The 22973-nt window shown below is 38.5% G+C and overlaps 1 protein-coding gene and 1 pseudogene across 2 annotated transcripts in view; one reads left to right on the forward strand and one right to left on the reverse strand.

Annotated features, from left to right (window-relative positions):
• Positions 1-6100: 6100 nt before the first annotated feature.
• LOC149167504 (putative glycosyltransferase 7) lies at positions 6101-7137 on the reverse strand (annotated as a pseudogene).
• A 15260-nt stretch (positions 7138-22397) lies between these two features.
• LOC149167505 (uncharacterized) overlaps positions 22398-22973 on the forward strand; it is a 310037-nt gene continuing 309461 nt past the window's right edge. The window contains exon 1 of one of the 2 annotated variants that reach the window (XM_089433017.1): positions 22398-22896. In XM_089433017.1, the coding sequence (XP_089289143.1) occupies positions 22695-22896 (202 nt within the window). In that variant the 5' untranslated portion in view covers positions 22398-22694. The remainder of the gene's footprint in view (positions 22897-22973) is intronic. The other variant, XM_089433015.1, reaches the window with a different exon arrangement.

Here is a 22973-nt window from a genome sequence, read left to right on the forward strand (position 1 = left end):
CAATTTATTTTATTATCCTCTATTTTTTTCTAAAATGTTGATAGTATAATATTAAGATGACTGGGCCTGGAGTATGCCCTAAAACTGCTTTTGCTTAGCTAAGAGCTCGTCTTCCTCGGACATAAGGAAACAGGTTAACGGCCCAAGACCCAGAGGCATCTAGCAGAAGCGAAAGCCTGCTCCCTTACGGACCACCAGCGGGTTATTCCAGGTGGCGTGCTTTTCCTTGATAACAGTGATACGTTAACCGACATTCGCGGATAACAGCCAGAGATGGTTGTCCTCATTGTTGGTTTGACAACTGAGTTTGATAGGTTTTTCCACCTTTTGAAAAAAAAAAAATATATATATATATATATATATTAAGAAGATTAAACATTTTGACATTACCTATAATAATGTGCGAATTGGAGTTTCAAGAATGAAATCTACTTTTGGATGATTCTTAATTTTATAGTTATGAAGACTGGTTATTCATTATTTTCTTCCCAAGTGAAAATAAATATTCTCGTTAAAAGATATTGAACTGTGTAGGGACTTACGCATTTTCCAATATAACATTATAGTCCTAATTATCCAAATTGAATTTGTATTCATGTTTCATTGATGACTATCAATCCTTATAAACCAAAAGCAACCTACTACATACTCCTTGTTCGTATCTTCAAATATTTGATCTACAATAACCTTTCCCTTTCATTTCCTTATACTATGATTTTGCATGTGTTTAATGAATAAAATGTATCAAGATTAGCGGTTTTAATCCATTTACCGTTTCATTTTCATGAAAATTCATAAAAAAAAAAAATTATACATACCCATAGATCATTTAACTTCATTTCCATCTTTCTAAGCTTTGTAAATACACATTGATCATTGACCTTCTTATTAGTCCCTGTCGTCCAGGCATGGACTATAGTAATCGGAAATGAGCACTTTAGCATTATTAATGCTGCTTTTACTCCTCCTTTATCAACTATAAACCAAGTTTTGTAGACACATATTGATAAATCATGTTATTTGGCCTCTTCCCGGGGACCAAAGCTAAAGCATATGTTATACTTTTGTGTTTGCTTGATATTTTGAAACTAGTAGAAAAATATCAACTGGTAAAAATACTACCTAATCTAATGCTGGCATTAGTCGATGGCACTAAATGTTAGCTCCGCTATTTTGGATTTCCATGGACTGCATGGTATAATAGAGGAAGCATCAGCCCTGCTTGTATGCCAGGGTACGCCTGCCACCACTACTTATCACCGCTTGTACGCCTGCCACTCTTGCCTGCCACAACTTCCAGGTGCCATCTCTTATGTTTGCATGTAACCAGGTGTAATCTTATTCCAAATCTTATTGCAGGACTGGCAGCACTGGAAACTCGCCATACAGGGGGAATGATTCATGAAGAAAGGAAAATGAATCATGAAGAAAAAAATACAGAAGTTACCTCCTGCTTCTACCCATCGCCAGCGCTCTGTGATTGACCCTGCTCAACTGTTGAATGCTTTTACAGTATTGTTGTATTATCCAGCCTGCAGCCCTGGAATATTCCAGGGTTCATCTAATTGTGTCATTGACTAGTACAGGGTTGGCTCTGAAGGAGAAGGAAGGAGAAGGAAGGAATAAGCCTTTACCCGGGAGCCTTTCACCTTCTGCCTTCAACCTGGAACCACTTCTACGGACAAGAACCCGCATCTGCTTCGCATTTGGCCAATCCGAAATTGGCGATCTTTGCTCAAAAATTCTTGTCCAGAAAAATATTGCGGCTATTAAGGTCCTTGTGAACGCAGGTGGGAGTTGATGCAGATACTCCAACCCCTCTGCGATGTCCAGAGCGATCTACAGCCTCTGGTTCCATGACAGGTTCGAACCCCCTGCATGTGACCGTGCGCTATGGATATAGTCGCTAAGGGACCCATTTTCGGCGTACTCGAAGACAAGGTACGAGTCCTGGTCCGACGATTCTTCAACGCAGATGCCGAGCAGAGTGACGAGACTCGTGTGGTGGAATTTGTGAAGGGCGTTGATCTCCTTTGATACCTGCCCTCTCATCTGTTTGATCGCCACTCTGTTTCCGTGCAGAACCGCGTGGAAGACGGAATTCTTGATTCTGTGCGCCCCGCTGAAATTGTCGGTGGCCTCCTGAAGTTCTTTGAAGGAAAAGCCTATCAATCTGTCCAATGCCAGCAATTCTGACATGTTCGAAAGAAGGCTCGATTCGATCTCGAAACCCTCCGCATCGCATGCGTCTGGCTTTATTGTCTCTGGTTTGCTTCGCCTTTTTCTTGAAAAGCAAATGGCTCCCAGAAGCCCTAGTCCAAGAAGTAGCGCTCCTCCTACGGATGCAATAATTGGTACATAAATATGGCTGGAGCTCTTGTGGGAGGAAGGTGCGGGGTTATAAACGAAGGCAGGCGCCTTCGCTATAGCAGGAGGAGGGGGCGGAGAGAATGGGGTAGAAGGGGGAATCACAACGCTGTGGTCGAGGGGAATTAGCAGAGTTGTGTAGTAATGGCTGCGGGGGACATTGGGCTGATAGTTTATACTGTCAATGAAAAAGATGGAGGCAGTGGTGGTGGCGCTGGCAATGGCAATGGTAACAACAACAGCAACAACAACCCATCTGGGCTCAGACACCGGCGAAGTCTGTGCAGGAGAAGAAATTGGAAGTGAGGCATGCATTCGAGATAAGACAGGCAGCACTTGATCTCCATACCTCCGACACCTGGGAAGCATGCTCTTGGCGTGGCAACGTCTCTTTTTAATTTAATTTAATTCACTTTATTATTTTTATTTTTTAACATTCTCATATCTAATGGCTTGGTTCAATCTTCATGGGGCTTGCTTATGGCTTCTTCTTCGGGCATGGCCTTGCTTCTGGTGGTCTTCATGCTCAGTGGGGTATGGACTTCGAACGACCATGATTGAAAACTGGTGAGCTGCTGAATTCTGCTTTCTGTCACAAATGTAACGACAACGGTATGGCTTAACTAGAGGGAATGAACCATTTCAGGTTTCACAATTTGTAGCATCTAATAATGCACAAATTCACATATCTGCACCGTCAAGGTCTGTGCAAACAAATGTTCCAATGCAGGTGGCATTGGAAACTTTGGAGGACATGTATTTGTCTTGTTGTAGGGGAGCAATTTCAGAGCGTCTCAAGCTGCAAGCTCACAAGATATCCAAGGCACCATAGATTTGATGCGCAGGTCCTCAAAAACACAAAACGTTTCTCATGATCAACATGGTATGGTGCACCAGGGAAGTAGATAGTTTACTTCTGCACAGTTGTTGAGGTCTTTTGAATCATCTATTTACGACACTCATCAACTGCTGTAGCTCTGATCTGTTTGGTAATACGGTAGTATTTTCTTTGCCATCGGACTTGAAGCTAATTGTTAAAACTTCATTATGACAACTATCTATATTCTCTAGTTGCAAACAATTACTTTCAAGTTGCAGTTACTCTTGCTTAATTTGCTTGTTACCATGTGTGGTCCTGGTTGTTGTCTTTATCTAGAGTACAATATCATATTCGAATGGGTTTTGCTAATTTAGGTCAATATGGGTAACATCATCTATGCACATGGCATCAATTTGATGATTACATTGATAGGTTGAACTCAGGGAATGGGTTTATAAGTTGTCCCTCTATTTCTGTTGAATTTTTTAGCACTATTTTGTTTATGGATTTGATTCGACCTCATCATTTCATGGAGAGACAATGATACCAGGTAATTGATAGTAATTTGGAGTTGTGTAGGATCTTTTCCATTTTGTATGCAATTTCTAACCCAGTGATCGCCAAATCTCCTATTATTACAATATTTGGGTGCCTATTGCAGTAGTTATTGGTTATCAGTTTGGAGATTTATCCCAGCAGGCCATGATCTCTCTTCTTGATGTATGTGATGGTTTAAAATTGAGGAATATGGACTTATGTGTATGGCATCTCATTAAATGATCAATATATGATCTCCCTTTAATCTTTATGTACATTCAATAATATCATATTTTGACTTGTTATACGTATATTTCATATTATAACTTGTTAATTTTCTTCTTAATCTTTATGTATATTCAACAGTATCATATTTTGTTTTGACCTGTTATATGTATATTTCATATTATAACTTGTTAATTTTCTTCTTAGATGTCCACTATGGCAAACACTATCCACCATGCAGACTCACCTGCCCGGCATTCGCAGGGCAAGTTGAAATCATTCATGGTTCATGGTGGTTCCAACCTATTTGGTGATACTTTGAGTCAGTTCCATTTAATTTTGTAGCAATCTTATCTTCCATTGTCGGAATCTAGTGATATAAGAATTGAAGTTTCTATTGATCCAAAACTTTAATTAACATTTCGATATAGGTTGGGGCAAAAGTTTAGCATAACTCAAAGTTTGGGTCAGTTCCGTCTAATTTTGTAGCAATCTTATCTTCCATTGTCGGAATCTGGTGATATAAGAAATCGAAGTTCCTATTGATCCAAAAATTGCATTCTTATTAAATTTGTGACTAGAAAAAGTTGGTATTGTCTATAATATTAACTTGTATTTGAACCTTAGTATAGCATTTAGTTAAATGATCAATTACTGATGTTTCTTAATTCATTAAGAAACCTAATTTCTTTCAATATATTTGATATATTTTAGCCTCTTGCAAATTTAGTTACTAAGAGGATGAAGTATCTCATTACAGTCCATTACAACCAATTTCCTGGGAAGATGTTAAGTTTCTTTTATGGGGAAACCAGAGTTTAGAAGTCTAACTGTCATCTTCATATTCAGGGGCTCTACATGGTGAAGTAATCTTTATATTCAGGGGCTTACTTTGATGAACTATTTGCATGGTGATTCCCTGTTTGAATATTTCAATCAGATTCTTAATAAATACCTACTCCAAGATAGATTGTGTTGAACCATCTTCGAGAAGGTTTTAGCGATATCACTAGTCTATGCCATTCATGGTTCAACCTTGCTCAGTGATGATTAATAATTGATGTCTTTTATATATTTTGATTTCTGGTTATTTAGCACCTAATTACTGGATGTTGAGAGGGACACACACTCTCGGCACATAGATGTTTAATAAATTTGGGATAAAACCAATGGTTATTTAGCACCTAATTATTGTATGTTGAGAGGGACCCACACTCTCAGCACATAGATGTTTAATCATCTCAGCCTCCTCAGGTGATAGATATGTCTGAGAGATTGAGTGCCACCACCGAGACATCCATGTTTTTGAATGGCTTAACTAGAGGGAATGAACCATGTCAGGTTTCACAATTTGTAGCATCTAATAATGCACAAATTCACATATCTGCACCGTCAAGGCGTGTGCAAACAAATGTTCATGACCCTCTGTACCATGAGATGCTGAGGATACCGAAGGAACAGGAGCGAATTAGAAAGCCTCATGAGGAAGAGGTACTTCCAGAATATTTCCATATAACTTCTCTATTCTAAATTTGCTAAATTTGTTGTGCAAGATTTGGTGAGTTTGCTTTCTGTTATTGCTAGATTTGTTCAGCCAACGTTTATTAGTTTACCTAGATCCCGATGTTAGCTTATTGGAAGCTGCCTAAGTATGTATATGAACTTGGAGCATCATTTTAAGCTCACTACATACATTTCTTTCTATTTATGACAGAATACACGAATCAGAGTTCAGTTTGAGAAGGAATTGGAAGAGCTGAAGAGATTTTATCTTTTTTTGGTGACTTGTATTATCTGCATTCTCAGTTAGCATTTGATTTCAATTTTATGTTGATTGCAAATTTGCAAACCATGTCTCAAAACTTCATCTCACATCATTCACTCCCTGGGAGGAGAGCTTGGTGAAATCCTAATCATATATTTACCATTCCAGGCATAGTTTTCAAAACTGGCCGGTCTGAACCAGAAACCGGTCAAATCAGCCAGTTCATTAGCCCTAGCCATCAAACCAGTTGGAAACCTGGTTTTCTGAGTGGGTAGTGGATGAAAAACATGTAGGTAGTAAAGAAGCCCTGGAACTACTCAAAAGTCTAGATCTTCCTTTGGATTCTCCTTGCACTAAAAGTACCTAATCCTCAAGAAGCTGGCAAACAAAGAGAGCTACGAGGAGGTGGATGCCATTTTGACAAGGATACTTACATTCTCAAAATTCCCAACAATGTCCAACCAATAATACTGAAAAAAATAGTCATTCTCAATATAAATCTTGTTGGTCCATTTCTTCTTCTCTTTGATCATAAGATAAACAAGAGCAGACTGGTCATCAGAATCAGTTAGAGCTCTGTCAGGCAGCACATCAGTTAAAATCTTAGCAAAGGACTCATACAGAGGACTCTGAGGCCCCATCACAGCCCACCTCTCCATGAAATCCATGGACCATTCACAGTTTCTCATAAGAAAAACCCCTGCATTGATTCCCAACCAGCTCCTTTTCTTATAAACATTTTGCTCCCATCCATGGACTATTAAATTGAAGTCCTTGTACTTCTCCAATGGGTGCTCAAATTCCATGTCTGTGATCACAGCATCTGAGTCCATCCACCATATCCACTCAGCTTCAGGGTGAGCCACCATGGCTGCCCTAATCAAAGGAATTTTGGCCCAGAAAGTGTACATTTTCTGATTAAGGAGGATTGTGTTGTAAAACATGTCCAAGCCATGGATCTTGCAGTAATCCTGCTTGTTTTTGAAGCACCTCAGAAGCAGATGATGATGGGCCTTCAACCATTTTTGTCTCTTGAGGTAAAGTCAGAATCAACATAGAAATTATTAGAACTTTTCTCCCACTCATCCATTGACCGATACAAGGATTCCTCTTCTTTTCCATTCATTTCATGTTCATTGCTCTGATTCTGTTGAACAACAGAACTCACATTTTGATTTTCTTGAGTACCAGCAGTCACATTGGTATCATCAAACCTCTGGATCCTGAAATTCCATTGTGCTGAAGATTGTTGTGCTTCAATTGTGACAGCTCTATAAGCAATTCCATAAGAGCAAATTCTCCATAAACTCCAATAGAGTACCAGAGCAACAATGACCAGTGCCCAAAACATGAAAAAATCACAAAGTTTCCTCTTCTGCACCATATTGGCAGACATAATTTCAAACTGTGAAGCTTTCACCATGAACCCTCTATCTCTGTAATAGGGTTTTGCTTCACATCTGCCACAACTCATCCACTCATCTGTTCTACTCTGTAATATAAACAAATACAACCATGGGATGAATCAAAAGCCTCATTATTCTCTCCCTTGTGTAAGTTCTCATATCAATGCCAAAGTAATCATGATGGGGACTTGTGGCCAAATTATGCAAGAATTAAAATGACAGTTAAGAGAAGAATCTTTCACCGACTTGAAACTCAGCTCTCTATATGGTAGTCGATACCTTCTGCTGTTCACCTGTAACATCCATTCACTATGTGGCCAAACGCAGCCCATCTGTAAAAGTGGTTGTGCTTTTTTTTGAGGTATGCTATTATATTTATTAAGGAATCATGACAAAACAAAAGTTCAGGTTGTGAAATCATTTTCACAGCAAGTTATGTAATGTTTCTGGCACTTTTTTATTCATTTCATCTGTTCTACTCTGTAATATAAACAAATACAACCATGGGATGAATAGAAAGCCTCATTATTCTCTCCCTTGTGTGAGTTCTCATATCAATGCCAAAGTAATCATGATGGGGACTTGTGGCCAAATTATGCAAGAATTAAAATGACAGTTAAGAGAAGAATCTTTCACCGACTTGAAACTCAACTCTCTATATGGTAGTCAATACCTTCTATTGTTCACCTGTAACATCCATTCACTATGTGGCCAAACGCAGCCCATCTGTAAAAGTGGCTGTGCTTTTTTTTTAAGGTATGCTATTATATTTATTAAGGAATCATGACAAAACAAAAGTTCAGGTTGTGAAATCATTTTCACAGCAAGTTATGTAATGTTTCTGGCACTTTTTTATTCATTTACAAAGCGCGCTATTCGAATTAGTGCATTATTTGATATAAAGCAGTTTTGTGTTTGAAATTCATTTTATTTTAATTAGCTTCATGAGAGATTTTCAGGCCACTGACACCTACTTCTTTGCAGGTCATGACAACATTTATGCCATCCCCACCTGCAGAATAACAGACCTTATTAGCTTCTTGTTAAAATATTATGCTTGTTCTTCTTAGTTTTAGCTTATTTCTATTTTAGTTATTGACTTCCTCTTTGAGTTTCCAGGAGACTGATATTGGTAGACAAGTGAATGGACTGCGAAAACATTCTTGTGCTGACATTCGAAAGCTAGTAAAAGAGCTCATAAGGTCAGTTCACTTTTGGTTCACGAAGGTTCTTGTTCGTTTTCTTGCATGACTTTGCAGAAGTGACAAATAGGAGCACCGATAATATTTCACTATATCTTAGTGGGTTTTGCAAATATTATTACATGGTCATCTGCTTTCATCATGAATGATCCAGGGTAGATACCTTGAGAGTTCATGATCTTCAGAATATCCAGTGTATATGGTCTCACCCCACTTCAGTACTAACAGCACAGCCAGTTTGTTGTCATGCCTTGTGGGCTGCCTTTGGCTTGGGTTTATTTGCTTCATCTTACTTTGTTTAAACTATAATTTTATTGTGTATGATTTCACTGACACCTACTTCTTTGCAGGTCATGACAACATTTATGCCATCCCCACCTGCAGAATAACAGAGTTTCCAGGAGACTGATATTGGTAGACAAGTGAATGGACTACGAAAAAAGAGCTCATAAGGTCAGTTCACTTTTGGTTCACGAAGGTCTGCCGTCCAGGGGCCATGAGAAGGATGCTGCTTCCAAAATCTCGAGGTCTATGTGGGGAACGCCGCTTCAGCAGCCACTTCTCTTACTGGCTCGGTCGCGCCAGCGCAGAAAAGCATTCTACCCCACTCAATGCAGGGACTTGCTGCCTCGCAACTTCCCTTCTTTACTATTACATTTTAATGTAAAATTTTATAGAGCAAAGGTATATTTTTGTATACACATTTTACAGTGTTGTATTTATCGAACATAACCTAATTATTTTGTAACTTTTTCAATTATATTTTTTCTCACAAAAAAATAAAAATTTATATTTTATTTGTAATCATATTTTTTTAAGTTGTGTAGTTTAGGGAACCTGTGTAGGTATAATGTAAACAAGTTAACAAAGGAACTAATTATTTTGCAATTTTTTCAATTATCTTTTTTCTCAAAAAAAAAAAAAATATATATATATATATATATATTATTCGTAATTTTTTTAATTGTGTAGTTTATGGAACCTGTGTAGGTATAATGTAAACAAGTTTAACATTTTTTAATTAGAGAAAGAAAAAATTGACTTCAATTTTTAATTAATATTTAAATTAAAACATATATAGTAAACATGATTGTTTTAGGAAGCTATAGACTCAAGTCATATTTATATATAATATTTAATTTATTAAAGATAAAAAAATTCATAACTTATATTTTTTAAACAATAAAGACTAATAAAACATAAACAATATTAATGTAGGGTAATTAAATGTGACCATCATAATTTAACATAATAATAAATTTATTATACAAATTATGTGTGTGGTCCATTAAAGTAGTCTATATAAAATATAACTATATATATTAATGATTTAATAAATGCAAATATATGTGTATATGAGAAACTAAATAATATATATGAAAATGTCCATCTCAATTTATAAGTGAAATTTAAAACTATAATTTATAAATGGATTAACAACTAGCCTAGATTTATCTTAACTTTGGATCTAGCAAGCGCCGAGAGGGATCAAATCTCTCGAGGTGAAAACCTCTTTTTCGAGTGCAAAACGATAAAAGGTTTGCACCTCGAGAGATTTGATCCCTCTCGGTGCTTGATAGATCTGGGGTTAAGATGGATTGAGGTTGCAGTCATGTGTGACCAAATAAAATCTAACAAACATATGATTAATTTTACCAATAATATGTAAATTCATCTAATACTAATAGAATCATTTTAAACATGCTAAAATATGTCTCAGATTAATCTGTCATTTTAAGTTTAAAATATGCATAGTTACATCAGTTTGTTGAGATGTTAAATATTGTTAATAACTTTAATGATGAAATAAAAATTTTTAATATAAAGTGACAATGTAATGGTGTTGAATGATAGAAAATGTGAATAATAAGAATATAGTCAATTACAAATAGTCTTCATTATGATTAATCTCAAACTATTTTCTTCTACTATTCTTATTGTCACCCTTGTTACTTTTGTCATCTTTTCATATCAATTGTCATATTTTCATATCGATTATATGAAAATGACATGTTAAATTGTAAACAATTTAAATCTTTAGCTCGAGCTATTATAGTAAACATCATACCTTATCTCTCTTTCTCTCCAATATTAATGGGTTGAATTACTATAACAGAAAAATCAATGTACATTGTCAATAATTTTTTGTGCTTACATTGAAATCAATGCACAATGTTAATCCAATCACTTTAAAATTAATGTACCATCATACATCCAATTACATCAAATCAAAAATCAACATCTACACTAAAATCGATGCATCTAATGCAAGCAATCAAATAAGATTAGAAAACAACATTTACACTAAAATCAATGCATCTAATGCAAGCAAACAAATAAGATTAGAAATCAACATTTACACTCAAATCAATGTGTCTAGTGCAAGTAAGAAAATAGGATTATAAACCAACATCTACATTGAAATCAATGCATCTAGTGCAAGTAAGCAAATATGATTATAAACCAACATGTACACTGAAATCAATGCATCTAGTGCAAATAATCAAATAGAATTAGAAATGACCATCTACACTGAAATCAATGCATTTAGTGCAAGCAATCAAATAGGATTAGAAATCATCTACACTGGAATCATTGTATCTAGTGCAAACAATCAAATATGATTAGAAATCACCATCTGCACTTAAATCAATGCATTAGTGCAAGCAATCAAATAGGAATAGAAATAATCTACAGTGAAATCAATGAATATAGTGCAAGCAATCAAATATCATTAGGAATAAACATCTACACTAAAATCAAGGCATCTAGTGCAAGCAATCAAATAGGATTAGAAACCACCATCTACACTGAAATCTTCTTCCCTCTTTCCCCCCTTCATCTATATCTATATCTCCATCCATATCTCCCTCTTTGTCTCTCTATCTCAACCCTCCAAATACACATGCTCTCTCACTCCATATCTATCAATCTCTCTATCCCTCCCTCCCTCTCTTGATCTCTCTCTTCTTCCTTCTGTTCACTTTCCATCTATATCTCTATCTCCCTTTGTCTATCTATATCACCCATAAAACATACACTCTCTTTCTCCAATCTATCTATCTATCCCTCCCTCATCCTCTCCTCTCTCTCCCTCTCTCTTCCCCTTCTCTCCCTTTCCGCCGCTTCTATCTCTCTTCCCTCCTACTGTACTCTCTCCCTCTCTCTCCATATTCCTTATCACTCTCTCTCTATCTCCACATTTCTCTCTCTATTCCTTTATTCTTACCTCCCTCTCTCTCCCCCTCCAACTCCATCTCTCCTTCCCTCCCTCTCTCCACTCCCTTGCATCCTCTCTCTCTTCCTTCCTCTCTCTACCTTTCTCTCCCACCTTTCTCTCTCTTTGTCTTTGTCTCCCTCTCTCTCTTCACCCTCCAACTCTGTTACTATATCCCTCCCTCTCTCCTTCTCTCCCCCATTCTCTCCATATCTCCTTCTTTGCCTTTTTATATCACCCCCAAACATACACACACTCTCTCCACCTCTCCCTTGTCACTCCCTCTCTCTCTCTCCACTTATCACTCTCTATGTATTTCTTCTCCTTTCCCTCCTCCCCTCCAACTCCATCTCCCTATCCATACCTCTCTCCTCCCGTCTCCCTGCCTCTCTCCTCCTCTCCCTCAAGTATGCTCTATCGTACTTCCTCTCTCTCCCTTTCTCTCCTAGCTCCCTCTCTCTTCCCCCATCTCTCTCTCTCTTTGCCCTCCAATCCTCTCTCTTCCCCCATCACTCTCCTGCTCTCTCTCAAGTCCTGTCTCTCGTTCTTCCTCTCTCTTCGTTTCTCTCCCACCTCCCTCTCTCTTCCCCTGTCACTCTCTCTCTCTCTCTCTTTGCCCTCCAATGATCTCTCTCTCTCTCTCCAACTATGTTATTATATCCCTCCAACTCTCCTTCTCCCTCCTTCTCCCCCCTTATCTCTATCTCTCTTTATTTGTGTCTTTATCTCACCCCTAAACATACACACTATCTCTCCCCATCCCTCCCTTGTTACTCCCTCTTTCTCTCCACTTGTCACTCTCTATGTCTTTCTTCTTCCCTCTCTCTCCCCCCCTCCAACTCCATATCTCTATCCCTCCCTCTATCCTCCTCTCTTGCAAGTCATCTCTCCCCCTTTCTCTCCTACCTTCCTCTCTCTCTCTCTCCTCAATCCTCTCACTATCTCCCTCCATCTCCCACCTCCATATTTTTGTCTCCCTCTCCTTCTCTTACCCTTCCCTACCTCTCTCACTTCTCTCCCTCTCTCTATCTCTCTTCATTCATCCTCTCCCCTCTCCTTCAATTTATCTCTCTCTCCACCTCCATCACTCTATGGCTTTGTTCTTCCCTCCCATATATATTAGAAAACTATTACAAAATCTGATTCCATATATATCTAATTAATCCAATGTCAGCGTCTCTCCCTAACTAACGACATCTCTTCCTAACTATATAAATTTAACACAAAAACAAAGTGTCAAATTCTATTTGTGATGAAGCATTTCAGTGACAGTGTGAAGTGTGAAATAATATTTGAGAGAAATGACTTCGGGAGTTGTGCAAAGTGGGAAATAATATTTGTGGGAAAGGATTTTGGTGTCATATGGAGATAAGTTGGTAATGCACCTTGTAATCAAAACAGAAAATCAAATATTACTATTTAAAAAAAAAAACAAAACAAAAACAAAAAAAATGACAACAACAACAACGAAATATTAGAATTTACCAAAATATGTTTTTGCTAGGTTAAAGGGAATTTATTACCAATGACTTTTCTTGAATATTAGTAAAAATAGGAATTCATTACAAATATGTTTTTTCATGAAAAAACTAGGTTTTCTAATTGGATAGACCTATTAAGTAACTAAAATTAATCTAGATGAATGTAAAGATTTAAAAAGGAAGAAGAAATCTCCTTCCCTCTCTCCCCCTCCATCTATATCTATATCTCCCTCTGCCTCTCCTTCTTTGCCTCTCTATCCCAACCCCCCAAAAACACATGCTCTCTCACTCCATATCTATCAATCTCACTGTCCATCCCTCCCTCTCTTGATCTCTCTCTTCTCCCTTCTCTTCACTTTCCATCTATATCTCTATCTCCCTTTGTCTCTCTATACCACCCCTAAAACATAAATTCTCTTTCTCCAATCTATATATCTATCCCTCCCTTCTCGCCTCCCTCTCTCTCTCTCTCTTCCCCTTCTCTCCCTCTCCCCTGCTTATATCTCTATTCCCTCCTATTGTCCTCTCTCCATCTTCCTTATCACTCCCTCTCTCTCTCCACATTTCTCTCTCTATTTATTTATTCTTACCTCCCTCTCTCTCCCTCTCCAACTCCATCTCTCCTTCCCTCCCTCTCTCCACTCTTTCGCATCCTCTCTCTCTCTCTCTCTCTCTCTCTCTCTCTCTCTCTCTCTCTCTCTCTCTCTCTCCAACTTTGTTACTATATCCCTTCCTCTCTCCTTCTCTCCCCCATTATCTCCATCTCTCCTTCTTTATCTCTTTATATCACCCCCAAACATACACACACTCTCTCCACCTCTCTCTTATGACTCCCTCTCTCTCTCCACTTATCACTATCTATGTATTTCTTCTTCTTTCCCTGCCCCCCTCCAACTCCATCTCCCTATCCCTACCTCTCTCCTCATGTCTCCCTCCCTCTCTCCTCCTCTCTCTCAAGTATGCTCTCTCGTACTTCCTCTCTCTCCCTTTCTCTCCTAGCTCACTCTCTTCCCCCATCTCTCTCTCTCTCTACCCTCCAATCCTCTCTCTTCCCCCATCACTCTCCTCCTCTCTCTCAAGTTCTGCCTCTCATTCTTCCTCTCTCTCCCTTTCTCTCCTACCCCCTCTCTCCCCCCATCCCTCTCTCTCTCTCTTTCTCCCTCTCTCGCTCTCTCTCTATCTCTCTCCAACTATGTTACGATATCCCTCCCACCCTCCTTCTCTCTCCTTATCCCCCCCTATCTCTATCTCTCCTTCTTTGTGTCTTTATCTCACCCCTAAACATACACACTCTCTCTCCATCCCTCCCTTGTCACTCCCTCTTTCTCTCCACTTCTCACTCTATGTATTTCTTTGTTGGCTTGAGGGGGCCAGACCTAGGTTCAACGTTAATTAGCCAAACAAATCCCTACACTACTGGCCCTTCGGCATCAACCCGCGGAGCGTGGACCGAAATCTAACCCGAAGTAGTATAGGGGGATGTTGGAACCAAGTTTCCGCACCGTGAGATGGTTGTGATGTCTGTTATCCCTACCTTCGCGCAGGTGATCCCGTTCTAGGGCTTGTAAGACAAACCCTCTATTCCGGCTTTCAATACCTTCGCAAAAGTATACGATTGATCTTCGCGCAACCCTAACCTGGGGCTCAATTACTTTCACATTGTTATGACAGCGCGTCGTGCAGATTCCTCAATTACTCTAAGTGATTTTCTTATCTTGCCGAATACTTAAAGTTACCACCGCATAATCAGATATTCATAATTGTGTTTAATTATTCAATGTAACTGTATTCGTTTGCGCATCATGGAAGAATCATAAAGGAAATTCATACACAAAATATCCAAATTCATCAACAAAACAAATACACAGAAATTGCAGAATAACTCCTTTTATCTTCCAAGTGTTACAAACTCTGTTCACCCTGCGCACACAGCTGCAGGGGTCCACGCACTCAACTGCAGACTTCTACCCTAGGCCTCTATGCACTCAGCTGCAACGCCTCTACCTACACTACAACCCAAGACTTAGACTTCTTTCTCTAAAGCTGTGACTCTCTTACATGTTGTTTTTCAAACTACTCAGAGCTTAGCTCTTTTTATACAATCCCATGGTCCGCGGACCATGGGTAGATCTCTTACAACTGACTTTACCTTACAAAACTAAGGGCGGACTACCCTTTATGACACATAACACCTTTGCACTCCGTGACCACAAAATGCGGAGTCTTTACAATGATATTACAAAAATTGACTTAAACATGAGCGTTTAGCCCAAAAACTGCCCTTAGGGGATCCTGCACCCAACATTCTTCTTCCCTCCCTCTCTCCCCCTCCAACTCCATATCTCTATCCCTCCCTCTATCCTCCTCTCTCACAAGTCCTCTCTCTCCCTTTCTCTGATGCCTTCTTATCTCTTCCCCCATCTCTCTCTCTCTCTCCCCTCCAATCCTCTCACTATCTCCCTCCTTCTCTCCTTATCCCTCTCCCACCTCCATCTTTATGTCTCCCTCTCCTTCTCTTACCCTTCCCTACCTCTCCCACTTCTCTCCCTCTTTCTCTCTCTTGATTCATCCTCTCCCCTCTCCTTTAGTTTATCTCCATCTCTGTTTTGGGAAGTTTTAGTGTCTATGGATAAACGCTTAAACCCCTAGACTAGTAGCTAAGTCTAGAACAACAGTGCAAAGCATTCTCTACCTTTTCTATAACCAATAGATTAAATAAGATAGTAAAGAAGCCTACCTGTAGCTTTCGCTTACTCCTTATCTCCCTTGACCAATTCTGTCGCTCCTTTCCGTACTTAATCCGCTTGAAAAGTACCTGCACACAGACAAAAGACAAAAACCAATCAAAGCATATGATAATGATCTATTGATTAAACATAGAATGGAATCAAGTTCATAATACACATATGAAAGCATCAATGGACAATACAAACATATGGAAAAAGCTTTGAACACTTTATTAGTAAAAGGAAGAGTTACAACCCAATTTGCTTGATTCAGTGCCACTCCTCCACTTCAATCCCATCCTATCCTCATAATAAGCAAGCATTTTGACATCATTACAATATTTGAAACCAACTCAAGTCTCATACCAACAGCATCTCCCTATAATTCAATGATTTTCAGCCCCTGATCACTTAGATGAGTGGTCTTTTTATAGGTGAATGAAGGAAGTTATGCCATAAATGGTGATAATGAATTCCCTCCCAAACTTAGGATTTAGTTCCATGAAGGAAGGGATAAAGGGATTGATGTTCCTTAACTCCCCCTTCATCCAATTTCGAGCCCAAAGGAGTGGATAGCCTTAGGAAACTTCTAGAGGCATCCTATGGATAAGAATATTCCACACCCTAATGCAGATTTCGCTCAAATTTGCCCAGCACAGGCCAAAGAGGCTCTAGTGCGTTGCAATGCACCCTGGCAGTATACTGGGTTGCACTGTAGTGCACCCTGATAAAGGCCTGCCTGCGCTAGTCTTCTTAGAGGCAGTTTTTGGATGATTTCAGTCATGGAATCTCTTGGGAAGGAGGTATTCTGATGATTGACTTCATTTAGGGCTTGTAACAAATGAATTATGGTTTGATGGGCCCTAATAGTACTGATCTGTAAGTCGGGGTTGATGTGCTGAAATGGATCTGTAATAATCTCTCCCTTGTCACTCCCCCTATCTCTCCACCACTATCACTCTATGCCTTTGTTCTTCCCTCCCATATATATTAAAATTAACATATTACAAAATTATGGTAATGTGGGATTCGACAAATCCATAATTAATTCCCTTAGCATCAATGATTAATAGAGCTCGATGCTAATATTAATACGTCATACAATCTTATAGATTATGGTATATTAACAACTCTATTTACAGCTCATTGAGATTATAACCTAATCCATTAATTAATTAACCTTAATTGTTTAATTAAGTCTATTCCAACTTATCTACTAATACTTGATAAAATCTACCTCCATTACTTAAAAACATTAAGGGTTACAATTTATTATAAATTGTAACCCTTAATGTTTTTAAGACAAGTAGAGAAAATCATCTACATCTTTTTTCAGCTATTTGAAAAGTCATCTAGTGAAATTTTCTTCTTCCTTTTTAAATCTTTACATTCATCTAGATTAATCTTAATTGCTTAATTAGGTCTATCCAAATAGAAAAGCTATTTTTTTCATGATAAAACATATTTGTAATGAATTCCTATTTTTACTATTATTCAAGAAAACTCATTGGTAATGAATTCCCTTTAACTTAGCAAAAAACAATTTTGTCTGTCTCTTGCATTATTTGGTAAATTATAATATTTCGTTTTAATTTTTTCTTCTTCTAAATAGTAATATTTGACTTTAATGTTTTGATTACAAGGTGCGTTACTAACTTAACTCCATATGACAAAGAAAAAACCCCAGTTTTGACAGAGGTGAAAATGTAAAAACAAAAATGTAGAAAAAACATAAAATGCATGGAGGAAGAGTAATCGAAATCAAACCTAGAATCAATCACAGTTCTTTCTGACACCAAAATCCTTTCCCACAAATATTATTTCCCACTTTGCACAACTCCCGAAATCATTTCTCTCAAATATTATTTCTCTTCACATTGTCACCGAAATGCTTCCTCACAAATAGAATTTGACACTTTGTTTTTGTGTTAAATTTAGATAGTTAGGGAGAGACGTCGTTAGTTAGGGAGAGACACCGACATTAGATTAATTAGATTAAATTTTACACATTACATTACATTTACATTTACAGTTACATGTTTACATTTTTACATGAGATCTACCCTATACGTTTACAATTACATTTACGTTTACATTTACATGTTTACGTTTTTACGTGAGATCTACCTCCATACTGGGTTTTACATTTACGTTTACGTTTACATGTTTACGTTTTTACGTGAGATCTACATCCATACTGGGCTTTACATTTACGTTTACGTTTACATGTTTCATGATATCTACCCCCATACTGGGTTGTAGAGCGCTTCTCGGCGCAATTAAAGGTTATGACTTTTTTTTGGAGTAGTCTTTAAGTGCTACTTTCGATGAATGTTGATTTGTGTTGTTTAAACCGGTTTTTTTGACTACATATATGGATTATGCACCCTCAAAAACCCCTGTGGCACTTCAATTGTGAAGAGTTCACTTGTCAAACTTGTGATTTCAATTAATGTGTTGACGGTGCTGGACCCACCAACATTCAGGGGATCTCCCCGGTATGAATTCCGAACTAGACCTCACACTGTTTGGTGTAGGAGTCCCATCCCATCCAGTATGATGGCCTGATTGCCATTTTTTTAAAGATTTGCCTCAGCTCTTGCTTGTCAGCACACGAGAGTGATTTACTTTATCTTCAAACAACGAGGTTCGTGTCCCTGGTGAGTGCTTAGTGTCACTTGTGTCAAGGTTCTTTCATTGCAGAGGGAGAGGGTAAGAGTGAGTCTTAAGTTGAAAGGGGATAATCCCAACTCTGTTAGAGACACATAACACAACAGGACATGCGCAGCTTCTGGCGGCATGGATGTGGCAGTCACAAACACAAAGTGAACAGATAGCACATACAACACCCAGCGGAATAGTCCACATGAGTGCATGGTCGTTATAATAAGTTTACAAGAATGAATATTTCGAGTGTCTGGCAGAATAGTCCAAAAGGGTGAGACAATGTTAACAACTGATACAACACATTTCCAACATCATATGTAATAGAACCACTGAAATAGTTCAATCGTCTTAATACAGGTTAAAGCAACATGCATTACAAGCGTCCAAAGAATAGTCTTACAAACGAATACAATACATGTGTGAAAACGTGCTGGCCTATTAGCAGGCTTCTGAATTAAGCAAAAGTTTCAAGACACATATGTACACCATTACATCACTAATCCTAATAGTGGGGCGTTGGAGCCACTACTCGCTCCTCAAAGAAAAGATTACAAAATCTCAAGGTTATGTGGGAGGAGCCAAGGTGAAAAGTCCTTTGCATGTACAAATGAGGGGTATATATAGCCAAGGGTGAACTTGACCCTTGTGACTCTTCGACTTCCCTCATGACTGTTTGACTTACATGAATCTTCAACTGACATGACTCTTCAACTTTGTATGTGGGTCTCTTGGACTTCCACGTTACATTACATTGATTACAACAATATGGCCCACAGTGGTGATGTGGCTGAGATGACTCATGACATGACTCGACATGATAGTGCTGGTATGTTCATGCTGATGGTGGTGTCCATATCAAGTTGCGATGTTGCTGAGTGATGAGTGTGCTCTTTGTGTATCATATCTTCACCTCTGCATGGCAAGGTGTGTGAAGTTTTCGATGGTCTTGGTGTTCGCTTGATGTCACACATGCATGTATCTCCTTCACTAGTACTTGGCATGCTTCATGTGTTCATCCGTTCGCGAATGAGTCTCTTAGCATGCGCTCCTTGTTCATCCCATTTGTCGTCGCGCCATGACTTATCCATGTACCTGTATCTGCAATCACTCATGACGAGATGAAATCAAATCCAGAAATCTCCTAGTCTACCATGATGCATCATATTTCGTTTTCGGGTGTAGGTGACCAGGAGAGAGGACAAGGCCTTGAAAACTGCGCATAGCACATTTCAGGCCAGGAAGTGGGGCTCTGGGGCACTGTCAAGGAAAATTGCACAGAGGTCACTGGGAGGTTGGGATGAGCAGTCGGGAACAACAGTGACATTCTGCGGAATCTGGTTTAGTTGGGAGGCAGAATTGCACAATTTTTTTAGGGAGGCAGTGCAAGCAGCATGGGAAGACACTAGTAGTGAAAACTGCGCAGATTATCAAGGGAGGCTGGGAGCGGGCTGCGGGAGCTTGCTGGCCAAAACTGCACAGAACTGGGAGGCAGGCATGTAGGACATGTCTGCATAATTTCCGGGCTGAACAGGGTGTCGGGAAACTGGTGAAAGTCCAAGAAAACTGCGCAATTATCAGGAGGAGAAACAGACTGGGTGGTAGGGGGAATGACTAACAGAATTGGGCAATTTTCAGAGATAATGTAGTGACAAATAATGGGTGCTTGTCCCTCATGTCTGCGTAATTTCTTCAGTCAACAGAGGTGGGCATGTTGACAGGTTCTGCGCAATTTTTTGGAGGAGTGAAGACCGGGGTCACTACCCGGTCAAACTCTCCGGTTGACCAACGGGAGGCTTGATGGATTGACTTGCGGGTAGTGCAGATTGAGATGGCTTCTTGGGCAAATTTTGCGATGTTCTGGGTGATAGTCAGCCATGTCAAATCCATGATTGTGCAGTGCAAACTGCCTGGGAGGTAGCCTCAAGCTCTGCGCAATTCTGGGCAACACTACTTGGTCATTGAGGGCTGAGACTGCGCAGTGCAGCTCAATGGAGGTCTCGCTGATGGAGGGTGGTCCGGTCGACAGATTTTCGACAAAATGACTAAGTGTGTGAGTAAGTGGACTTGTGTATACATGACCTTGCGAACACACACTCAACATGACTTGACAACAAGACACCTCGAACCAACAAGACAACATATGCTCAGTGTGACTGACCAACGGGTGCGAGTGACAAGTGCGACACTTGAGATAGATCGTTGAACGACCACGACGACACTTGCGTGACATTGCATACAACTTCGTGTGTGAGTGCGACAGATGCTTACATAGCGAATACAACTTGTACACACGAAGACGAACCTTGAACATAGCTAGAACATGACTGCAAGCATGACATTGTGACCAACATGCTAAAAGATGTCCAATGAACGGTCAAGCAAAGAGGGTGTCAAGACTCGACACGAGCTCATGAGATGAGCTCGAGTGTTTGCAAACATCAAGAAAAAACCAAAGAAGGCTCCGAAATTGGATGCAGGCCAAAATTTTGGAGGGTGTTGTGGCCGCTACAACAAAATGCTTGCCAAATTCTAGACAAATTAGATCGGAAAATAAACCGGAAAACTTCCAAAAGTCGCACATAAAGATTACTTGATTTTTTTTCAAGATTATGAAATAAGTCCAGTAATCTAATTAATAGGTGAAATTGTTCAATTCAAAGTATTTTTTTTGGTCAAGTTTTTTCAAAATCAAGTACTAATTTTTAAAAATCATATTTTTAAGTTGTTTAGTTTACAAAGATCAAATGCCTCATGGGTTTTTAAAGGTGCATAATCCATTTATGCATTCAAAAGTGCATTTAAAAATCAAAACACTAATACATAATACTTAAGTATATATGAGACACCAAATAAAAATTATGAATTATATTATTTTTAAAAACAATTTGAATCCATTTTAACTCTGAATCTACCAAAAACCTAAAGATATCAAAATATCATGAAAAATAAACTTATTTTAAATTGAAAAGAGATTTAATCCCTATAAACACTTGGTAAATTAAAATTAAAATAAATCTAAAGTAATTTATATATAAAACGTAACAATTTTTTTTTACAAACTAATACAATCATAAAATTCACTACTATTAAAACCCCTCACCCCTCCAATGAGTAACTCTTACTTGTGTAAGGCGTCATCATATTTATGTATTAAATATTGTTAAAATTGTTATTCAAAAGGTATTTAAAAAACATTGGGCAAATGGAAGAGGGTAGATGGCCTAAGGTTGTCTTTAATGATAGATTGTGCAAGAGCGAAAAAACTTGGATGCAACAAAATAACAAATGGTTTAGTAAATGGGGTATTTGCTTGAAAGCGTGTCCCATAAACAACAAAGAGATAAAAGCTTTTGTTATGGAAAAGTTCCACAAGCGTACTTGGGATAAGGAGCTAGGAAGAAAGAAAAATTACTATATTGAAGTGTTTAATCCCACTCATAGTCATCAACCAAATGCATACATAGAGGCTAATATCTCTTGGAGTGCCAAAATTCTTATTGCTCAATTAAAGACTAATTCTCATCAACTCCGTTGTAAAAGAGGGCGTTGGAAAATGCCATAGGAAGTGTGGGAGGAAAGAGTGCATTTTTTGTTCTTCCGGAAAAGTGGAAACAGAAAAAACATTTCATTTTAGAATGTGAGGCCTTCAAAGACAACAGAGAAAGTTATGCAGATATGTTGACAGCTAGCTCTAGGGATAATCTATTTAGCAAGAAGTTCAGAGCATTTATTTTGAAGCTTCACAAAAAAAAGCGAAATAGACTATCTTTAACTTCGTGAACGTTAAAATAATTTCTTTATTTCTTTCTTCTTAAATAAAATTCATTACGGATCATTAGAAATAATGATTCACTCTTACTTTGTCTTAGGGGTCGTATTAAATATTGTTAAAATGGTCGTATTAAATATTGTTAAAATTGTTATTCATAATTAAGTAAAGTTAATCTCGGTTGAAAATAGTCTCTCCGACGATAAATTTCTTCTAGCACGATGAGTGAGAAGAATGACAGGTTTGTGCTGACGGGTGTGGCTGCGTTAAATAAGCCGATTATTTGCCCTCCGATCACTTCACGGAGTCCAACTATGAAAGAAACCGATTAATCCTCCGACTCTTTAACGAATTCGAACCGGGAGTAGACTTACAGAAAAATTTGAAGTTGTGAGGTGCTGGAGTCCTAAGTCTTTTAGACTGCTTGGTCTCGTGTACATTATTAAAATCCCTTCATTCCAGGTCAAATCCATTTCCACTTCCCGTTGCTTTCATGGCAGAAGTCATGATCGATGAAAACAAATTATCATTCCACATGGAAAACCTTTGATGTTAATCAGAGATATCTACATATGTCGAAGGCCAAGAATTTCTGTTCAACAAAATATTGTACCATCTTAATTTGGGTTTCTGCGACATTCACTTTTTCACTTTTCCTTCTGATGGCGTCAAGAAACACCGTTACATCTACCACTACGATATCGCAGGCTTCAGGCGAGTAAAACTATTAAACGATCTCGTGAAGATATGGAATTTTGGAATTAAACCCACATGAATATATTTTAATCGCG

The sequence above is a fragment of the Pinus tabuliformis genome, chromosome 5_1, assembly GCF_031772625.1.
Source record: "Pinus tabuliformis cultivar Carrire ecotype Pingquan chromosome 5_1, CPIR1, whole genome shotgun sequence".
Lineage (NCBI taxonomy): Eukaryota > Viridiplantae > Streptophyta > Pinopsida > Pinales > Pinaceae > Pinus > Pinus tabuliformis.